This window comes from Podarcis cretensis (genome assembly GCF_951804945.1).
Source record: "Podarcis cretensis genome assembly, chromosome: 7".
Classification (NCBI taxonomy): domain Eukaryota; kingdom Metazoa; phylum Chordata; class Lepidosauria; order Squamata; family Lacertidae; genus Podarcis; species Podarcis cretensis.
The window spans coordinates 35,361,956-35,371,476 of record NC_137176.1 but is presented as its reverse complement, the minus strand read 5'-3'; the positions used below and the strand labels follow the sequence as shown (position 1 = coordinate 35,371,476).

The 9,521-nt window shown below is 42.9% G+C and overlaps 1 protein-coding gene across 1 annotated transcript in view; it reads left to right on the top strand.

Annotated features, from left to right (window-relative positions):
• Window positions 1–5,036: 5,036 nt before the first annotated feature.
• CTDP1 (CTD phosphatase subunit 1) overlaps window positions 5,037–9,521 on the top strand; it is a 47,209-nt gene continuing 42,724 nt past the window's right edge. Inside the window, exon 1 of the mRNA XM_079983764.1 lies at window positions 5,037–5,749. Within this exon, the coding sequence (XP_079839890.1) occupies window positions 5,445–5,749 (305 nt within the window). The 5' untranslated portion in view covers window positions 5,037–5,444. The remainder of the gene's footprint in view (window positions 5,750–9,521) is intronic.

Here is a 9,521-nt window from a genome sequence, read left to right as displayed (position 1 = left end):
TCCTTTCCTTCTCCTCCTGCGATGAGGCTACATTTTAATATTTTAATGTTTCAATATTTTAATGTTGTATTTTAATCTTGTTTTTAAGTTGTAATCATTCAACTTGTTTTTATTATTGCTTCTAAGCCGCTCTGAGCCCGGCCTTGGCTGGGGAGGCCAGGGTATAAATAAAAATTATTATTATTATTATTATTATTATTATTATTGTTATTATTAAACATAAATATCCCTGCATTACAGGGGTTGGACTCGATGAACCTAGGGGTCCCTTCAAACTCTACCATTCTATGATTCTATGCTTTTCCTTTCTGAGGCTGCAATCCTATGCAGACTTACCTGAGAGTAAGGTCCACAGCTGAACATAATAAGACTTGCTTCTGAGTAAACATGCATGGGCTCGTGTGCTGTGAGTTTTTATTTTCAAATGAAGATTCACTGTGACCAAACTCCGAGAAACTTTCTCCTAGCTTTGGAATCGTTTCATTTGAGAATGCTCAGATCTCAGACAACTGAGGTTGCTTCCAGATGGAAGCTTTTTGATGCCTTGTACTTAAGAGCATGGATGACAAATTTCCATGCCTACAAATTTGGCTTGCTTTGTGGAGTGATTGAGGCGGCTGTTCACACCCCAGACGTGGGGCAGCAGAATGGAAACAGCAGTGGCAATTCTATGTCTGGACCTCAGGCACACCCTTCTTATCTAGCTTAGTGACCTGACCTTGATAATAGGGGTATTGCATGCATTTATTCTTTTCAGATTTAAAAAAATATTTACGCTAAGAAAGGTGATATGATATCCATGATATCAGGCTTTCTCTAGTTAACTAAAAGGAAGGCTATAGATCTTATCCCCTATAGCCAGAATTGTAAGGGAAGAATCTAGGCCAGTGGTTCCCAGTTAGCTAAGAACTGTGGATCCCGTGTTTTTCAAAAGCCAAGCCATGGACCCTCTACTTTTGGAAATCTTGATCCTCTATGGTAGTTTTTGTTGTGTGAATGGTGCCAGGGGCCCCTTGGATTGGTTGCATGGACATCCTAGGGTCCATGGACCACCAATTGGAAACCACTAATCTAAGCCATGCTATGGATTTTGTAACATTTTCTTGCGATGTTGCTGCATTTAAAGCACATACACACACACACACACACACAAATCCTGGGAACTGTAGTTCACGAAGGGTGCTGGGGATTGTAGCTCTCTCTGTGTGTAAGCTACAATTCCCATGGATCTTGGTGGGGAGGGGTGCTTTAAATGTACAGTGTGTATGCAGCCTGAGATTCTTTGGTGACTGTTAAACCAATAAGCATCCTCTCCAGCCCCTTAACATTGCTGCAGAACAGCATCACTGTACTGCCTGCCTCCCAATGAACTATAATTTTTAACATCATGTCTGCTAAATGTGCGTCTTTCCTCTTGAAAAACGAAACTCTTGTTTATCTTCCCTTCAGTTCCTAATGAACATCCTGTCATCAGCTTCGTTTCCTCTTGGGTTAAGAACAGATGCACTTCAATATCATCTTCTGTTCTCTTTCTCTCTTGATCAGAGTTGGCCTGGTTTTCTTCATGTGTTTCGGAGGACTGCGACTTCTTCATGATTAAAGGCCCATTCGGAGCTCCAGACCACAAATCATTCTCTTTTCATCCCTTTAATTTCTTTTTCTTTTTCAAATTTTCCATTCCTCCCACCCCCACCCTACTCAAACTTCCCGCTCAGGGCATCTTGAACAGAATCCCAAGATCTTCTCTTCCCTTTGATATTGCTTTTAATCTTGTGCACCTTTTGACAAACTTGCTGCAGCACAATAGAATACGTCAGTCTCAGTTATTCAAACCTGCAGATCCTGAGTTCATTGTGTGCCTTTTGTTCCTCCCCTCCCATATGTGTACAACATTCCTTTAATGTCTGAAGACGTCTGATTATGTCGACTTCTTTTATGTCCCACATACCATTAAGAAAAACAACAACAGCTGTACTATATAGAATGTCTTAAGGTTCTGCCCTATCCTTTTATCGTGATTTGCTCATTCATTTAGATTAACAGCCAACATTATACCAAGGGATCTTGCTGTTTTGTCTCCATCTTTCATCTTGTTCCATAGGGTTGCCAAAGGATATGAAGAATATCATATGACACACAACTGCTCACACACACACTCAATAGACACAACACACACCCCTCGCTCAGTACACACAAAAGAAGTTCTTGGGGGCACAATATATGCAAACTTGAGAGTGGTGCCATCTTGTGGGGAAAGGTAATTCACATGCCATTATCGCTTTGCTGTGTTACTGATAGCACAAATGAGCCAGGGTTCTTGGGTCAGTTTCTGGGGTTGTAATAGTTGAAGGATAAGGATAGAATTTGTGATATCAGTGAAGAATGAATCTGAGGACCAGAAGGTGAATCTGGTGACTCAATGAAACAACAAAATATATTCACCCAGGTTTCATGTCAGAAACCGCAGCACATTTTTCTGAAAACAAAAATCCACAAATTGATCAAATGGGTGCTTCTGGTCAAGCAGAACAGCCTCTCGGGCCAGGAAAAAGATTACATTTTCTCCAACAACCTCAGCATTGTTAAATATTTCACTTGGGCATCTTTTCAATTAGGTTTAATTATTTTCAATGCTATTTCTCTCATTTAATCTTACGTAGGCTTCCATCATAATGCCCCACTCCTTGTTTATATGAGCCATTGTCAATTCCCCTCTCTGAAACCACAGTCATGATATTATGGTTGTAGCTACTAAGTTTATTTGGGTTACCTAATGAAACTATGCCAGGATAATATACTGTCAGCACTGCACACGATAAAAGCATGGATCACCATCTAGGGAGCTGTTTATTGTCAACCAGAATAATTATTGACAACCAGAAGATAGCTTGCACAGGCAATTAATTCTATCATTATATTTATTTAGCCATATCTTTTCATAGATAGAGTGAGGCATGGCACTGTTTAGAATGATCAGTTTGTGTAACAGAGTTAAAACATATGTCTAAGTATGTGTGTTTGGCGTATAGTTAATAAATAATAATAAACAATAGGTCAAGGGTTTTATATGGAATAAACAACTTTTCATATAATCAATTCTGATAAGAAAGGATCAGGGAAATCAATGGATAAGAAGTGAGTAGGCTAAAGAAAAGCATGGGGACAGAATCCAGACCAAGTAAGTTGTATTTGGAATCTTTCATATCAATGTGAAAAATTATGGTAGTAACAGCTACCGAAACCATGTTGATTTCAGTGAGACCTAAATGTGACTCCTGGCTGTAATTATAACCTCAATTATTAAGACTCATTGAAGTCAATAGAACTTCCTTCTTAGTAGACGTGGTTAGGATTATTCTGTAACTTGGCCTGGATCCAGCCCATGGTGACTTGAAGCAGTGAAGTGTAATTAAGGAAGTGCAAATAAAATGGGTTGGCTTTGGTTCAACTTTAACCTTCCTTTTGTTTACATTCTAAATTTGGGTGGAGAGATTTTGGGATAGGGAAATGTTAGCTTTTCATATTATACAACACTGTTATACAACACTTTTACACATCCTGAGATCTCAAGATAAGATGGATTGTCTGAAATTATTTTTGATGACTGAGTCTTGTACATTTGCAACCTCACATACGTTTTCTCAGAAGTCCCACTGATTTTAATCCATCTTTTGAGTATGTATAGGACTGCAGCTTTAGGTGACAACAGGTAGAGGCTGTTACTTATTAGTTTGTGTTTTTGCACTGGCCCAAATTGCAGAAGATAATGCCTGTAGAACAAGACATCTTTCAGTTTGTTTTGCCATTTGACACTTTGAATTACTGAGTAGTTTTTCAGTGATCACAAAACACCATAGTCTGCAAAACCACTGCCAAGTAGATTACCTATTAAATATGACTGTTATTCCAGTGCTTTGCAAGTTCTAGCTTAGCTGCTAGCACCAACTGAAGTAAAAGCTCCTGGGGATTGACTATTTTATGCAAAATCTCATAATCACATGAAACATAAGAGTCGGACACAACTAAATGACTAAACAACAACAGGTTACACATAATACCTATTCCACCTTTGTAAGAAATCTATTGATTAGTGTGGCAGCACTTTGGAACTCACTTCCTACTGATATCAAGCCGGCACTGTATTCTTTTCTGCGCCTGCTAGAAACATTCTCGTTTAGACAAGCCTTCCAAAATGCTTAGAAATGCTGATGTGAATTTTAATGTTATATTAATTTGCTGTATGTTTTAATGTACAGTACTGCATCCCCCACCCCAATTGTATGGTTTTATCTTTTGGTCAACCACTTTGAGGGTTTATTTACAATCCAACAGTGTATAAATCTTATGAAATAAATAAACTCTTTATTAGAAAGTTACTGAAAACCAAAGCACACAGAAAATGTGTGTTTTTCAGGGTGGTTTTAATATCCTCCCCACACATTCATCTACAGTGTGGGGAAATTTAACAAGTTCAGGATAGAACTATCATAAGCATCACTCATCATACTGGAGTACATTAAGTACTGTTAACATCTCTGTTGGCTCGTTTTTCTCTGTTAACATCTCTGTTAGCGTCTTAACACTTGTTAGGATGCACATGGCAATTTTCTTAAAACCTTTAAAATCCATAATTCTCCATCCCCACACCTGAAGTTTGATAAAGGATGGACTTGTTATTTGGAATGCTTTTTGTTTTTCGTTAGCTGACACACACAAAATTCCTGAATTTCTGTAGGGTCCCTTGTAGTCAACTACCACTTTAAACAACTACTAGGAAACCAGGTCAGCAAGCAAGCAAGCAAGCAAACAAACAAACAACTGCCGCTGCCGTCGTGTTTGCTACACATGCCCCAAACAGCCAGAGAAATGCATGCTGGGACTTGTAGTTAGCGTTAGAAGAGGTTTGCAAGCCGGCCTCTATATCCCACAATCCCCTTCGACGGGGCAGAAAAACACGGGGCAGTGTTATGTAGCGCACGCGGAGGGGCGCGTAAGCGAACGCGCGCTTGCGTTTCCAGTAAGGTAGGAGCGCGCGATGCCGGAAGGAACCGGGAGGCGGGGCTGAAACTTGCCCCGCCCAGGAGCTGGAAGAGCGTGCTGAGAGGCTACAGTACTATACTATCCGATTGCCTTCGCTGTCTCCAGAGGCGGGCCGGATTTAACGCGGCGGCCCCTTTAAGCTGGCCCGGGCGCCAGAAAAAAAAAGGTTGTCGCGCCTGCGCGACGGAGCCTTGACCTCGCGCTCAGTTGGCGCTGCTCGTGACTACTTCTTGTTGTTATTTTTTTTTTAAAAAAGGTGGTAGTTGGTGGGTGGGGGAGGGGGAATCGCAACGTTTCGCGTTCGATTCTCCTCATTTAACCGGCAGCGGCGCCCCCGTCGCCATAGCGACCTGTCCCTAGCCGAGTCGGGCCCGGCCTGGGAGGGGACCCCAGCGGCCGAGGCCATGGAGGAACCGGGAGCGGCCGCCTCCTCCTCAGGAGGGGACGCCGCCGCCGCGTCCGAAGTGACGGAGATCCGCGTCTCCGGCCCGCAGCCGCTGCGGCTCTTGGAATGGAAAGTGTCGGCCGGGGCGGCCGTGAAGATCGGCTCGGTGCTGGCGGTTTGCGCGCCTATCGTGGGCTCGGCCCGGCCTGGAGCCTCGGCCGCAGAGACCGGCCCGCAGCGGACAGCCGAGCGAAAGGTCAAAGCGGAGCGGCCGGGAGTGGTGCGGGAGCTGTGCGCGCAGCGCGGGCAAGTCATCCCGCCCGGGTAAGAGGGGTCACCCGGCCGGGGCTTGGGGAGGGCGGTGGGCCGGGCCGCGGGAAAGCACCGCCTCCGGTGACTTCTGCCTCTCGGCTTCTCCGTCTGGACTTGGGAAGCGCCTCCGGTATCCGCTCTCCTGCGAAGATCCGGGACAGGGTGAGGAGAGGCGGGAAAGCGCGGGAGGAGCAGCCGGTGCCTTCTCCGCCTTCTTCCACGGCGGCGTCTGCGACAGCCCAGGCCCCGCTCCTCCTCTGGCTCAGATGCGGCCCCAGATTTAAAAAGGCGCCGCAGCCAGGTGGGCTCGGCCGGCGCTTCAGGCTGCCCGCCCGTCTTCCTTGGGTCTCGGTTGAAGCGCCTTAGGAAACCGATCTTTGCTCCGCGTCTCCATGGAGGAAGTAGGAGGAGTGACTCGCGAAGGGCGAAACACAACCCCTTTTTACTTGCTTTTGCAGTCTGCCAGGCCAGTTGCAATAATGTAGGTTCCCACATGGCTTTAACACTTCTGAAGTGAAGTTTTCAAAGATGTGCAGACAAGCTACAGACAGCTTGCCTTGGAAACTAAGGGGCAAAAATAGAGTGAAACAGCTTTCTTTTATTTATAGCCCACAGAGCATAACAAGTAATTGGAATTCAAAACGAGCTTTTAAAAGCCCCAAAGAACACAATCCAGTTTAAAGAAACTCTTCCATCTGACTACATTGCTGAACAGACCATCACCTTAAATGTTCAGGAGGCCCATAGGAAGAGGGAGAAAGATAGACAGTATATATCAGGGATGAGAGTTTTCCATAGCCTTTGCCATTGCCCAGAAGGTTTTCTAGGCTAGTCATAGGCCCCCAAATTTCAGTGTATGGTAGTATCGCAAGAAGGGCCTCCTCAGCAAACCTCAAAGCTCTCATAAGACCCTTCTTACTCAATTCTTTCTATGTCATTTGGTGATTTGTTGTGACATCATAGTAGAGCTTGACTAGGTACTTACTGTTTCGTGCATGTTCTGCCTGACATTGAACTAATTACTGTAATATAGGGCTGGGGAACCTGTAGCTCTCCAGTTGTTGTTGTATTTCAATGTTTCTCCATTGGGGACCTTATAGTAAAACTTTGACAGCAGAAGAGATGATAAAAGGCGAGAAGGAGGAAAGGAGGACAAATTTATCCCATAAAATACAGTGACTTGAGCTGTATATTTATGGGAAGGCAATGTGGTGCCATGGTTAGAGCATTTGGCAAAGATTGAAAAAAACTGAGTACAAATTGCAAAGCATACTGAGTGACTTTGTGCCAGTTGCCGTCTCAGGATAACCTACTTCACAGGATTGTTATGAGAGTAGAAGGGCCTGAATTCCTTGAAGGAAGGGTGGGATGTAAACCTGATGTAAAGTGTGTTGTTTGTGTTTAAATTTGTAGTACACCCTAGCCCAAGGGTTCAAAGTGAGTAACAGCAAGATAAACAGCCTGTGATTAGAGACACCTTAATTAACCTGAATAAGTCAGAGCTGCAGTCATGAGTGTAGACTGTGTGGAGGAAGCAGGCATTGGTAAAATGTAGAAGAAATGTTAAAATTACGGTAAATATGTTGGACTTTATCACTTAAATTTATGTCTGTTTATACAAATGTAACACTCATTCTAATACCCAAGATTACTCTAATTACACAAGTCTGATCCAGTTCAGAACAGTTTTTCATCTTGGTTACTTTTTTCTTTAATTCCTAATTTGCAGTGATGATTTCTTGACCTATGTTGTACCTGAACACAAAAAATGTAGGAAACACTATTGTAAAATTAATTAGACATTAAATTTTGGATGGGGAATCACACCCCAGAAGTTGATGGACCTTAACTCTATCTATTAAAGAAGATTTCAGAGTAGCTACACTCTCTAACTTCATTCCAGAGATATATGTATGCAAAAAGATGCTGTTACAGTATGTAGTTTGGGATGTGCATTTAGATACTGAGATACATAGTACCTTGGGATAGGAAACTACATGTGATATTGACCTGCACTGTGGATGCACTATCAAGAATACAGGTGAAGGAAGGACAGGTGGATCTTTCCTTTCTCCAAGTGCCTGCTTGGTTTTCATGCTGGCTGAGGAAGTAGGGGCTTTTTTCCTTCTGTGGTTAGTACAGAAATCAAGTAGATCAAATCTGCCCCATCTTCTCCTTTGCCTTTATGATATGTCTCGTTTCCTATGTGTACTAGACATATACACACAAGAATGTGCATGTCTCTGGGTTTGCCTTTTTTCTTCCCATGCAGCAAGGATCCTATGTTGCTCTGAACATGTAGTTTAGCTGTTACCTGCCTGCAGGTGTCCTTCTGCAAATGGCCTTATCAGTATTCAGTGCCTGTTTTTGTTTGAGCTCAGTTTTGGAGTGGATAAAAGCATCTACCATGTCTTATTTATTTAAAATGTGTATCCTTACTTATTGTTTGTAATGAATATCCTGACTGTTTGTTTAAGTGTGTGTATGTGTAAAAGTAAAGCCAATTCAAAGCATCAACCAAAGCATGATTATCATGACTGTAGACAAGGCTTTTGAGAATTGAATGGTTCTTACTTCATGCCTAAGGGCACGGTCCTAACCCTAGATCCATCAGGATGAGCAAGTTAGGATGTGGCAGATCTCGAGGTCAGCCAGCCAGTTCCCAGCTCAGCTGGGCTATACAGGCACAAGTCCCCAAGCCTGACTCAGCCAGAGATTCGCAGGTGTAAATAACTCCCACATCCCTGCTCAACCAGGGCTAAGCAGACTGAGCCAAGTTTGATGAAACTTACACTACTGTGACCCCTGAAATATAAGTTCTCCAGGCAAATGGTGGGGATGGGAAACTATTTTAAAGGCTTGTTTTCCCTCTGTCAGGCTGCTCCTGAATGGAGTTTGGAAATGATGTACTTTATGCTACTTAACTTAGGTCTGCATAAATCATACTGGTTTTCCATACTTAGGATTGCTCTCTAAAACATATTGCGAGAGATGCCTGCTGAACCTCCTTGGGAAGAGCATTCCACAATCAGGGTGTTATAAAGTGAAAAGTTATTCAAAGGAGATAACACCCAGAAGATGACATTAACAAAAGAGTTCATATGGGATAATACAATCCTTCAGATACCTCACTTCCAGGCAGTTTGGGGCTTTAAAAATCAAAATCTTTGAAAGTATACCTGGTAACAAACTGGAAGCCAATTTAAATACAACATTTTGTCAATACAGGCAAAATATGCTTAGCATGCTGAGTGCCTATTAATAACTTGAATTGCCATGTTGCAGGAGTATAATGCTTTTTACAGAAAGCCCATGGATAACAATGGGAATATTGCATTTGTTCTGGAAGGCCACAATTTGCATACTAATCTAAGTTGGTAAAGAGTGCTTTAAGCAAAGATATCACTTAGGCACCCATAAACAAAAGAGTTGAGAGCAGGCCTAAGCATCCCTAACAAGTAGTGCAAGGACAAGCCAAATACAGTATTTCACCTTATTAGCCCTCACCCATCATATTACTGAGTCAAAGTAGTAGCTTAGAACAGGAGTGGTCAGCATGATATCCTGATGACCTTGCTGCCTAGAATTGAGCCAAGTTGGAGTCCTACAACAGCTGAAAGGCACCACCTTGGCTAAAATGCCACCATTTCACCTGGATGGGACTGTACATACTGATGACACTTTACTCCAGAGCATGTATGCTCTTCCGCAACAGTTTCATGTAGATGTCTCAACAAGATATAACCCTGTGGCACCCCACAGCATATATGTAATGGATTGGACC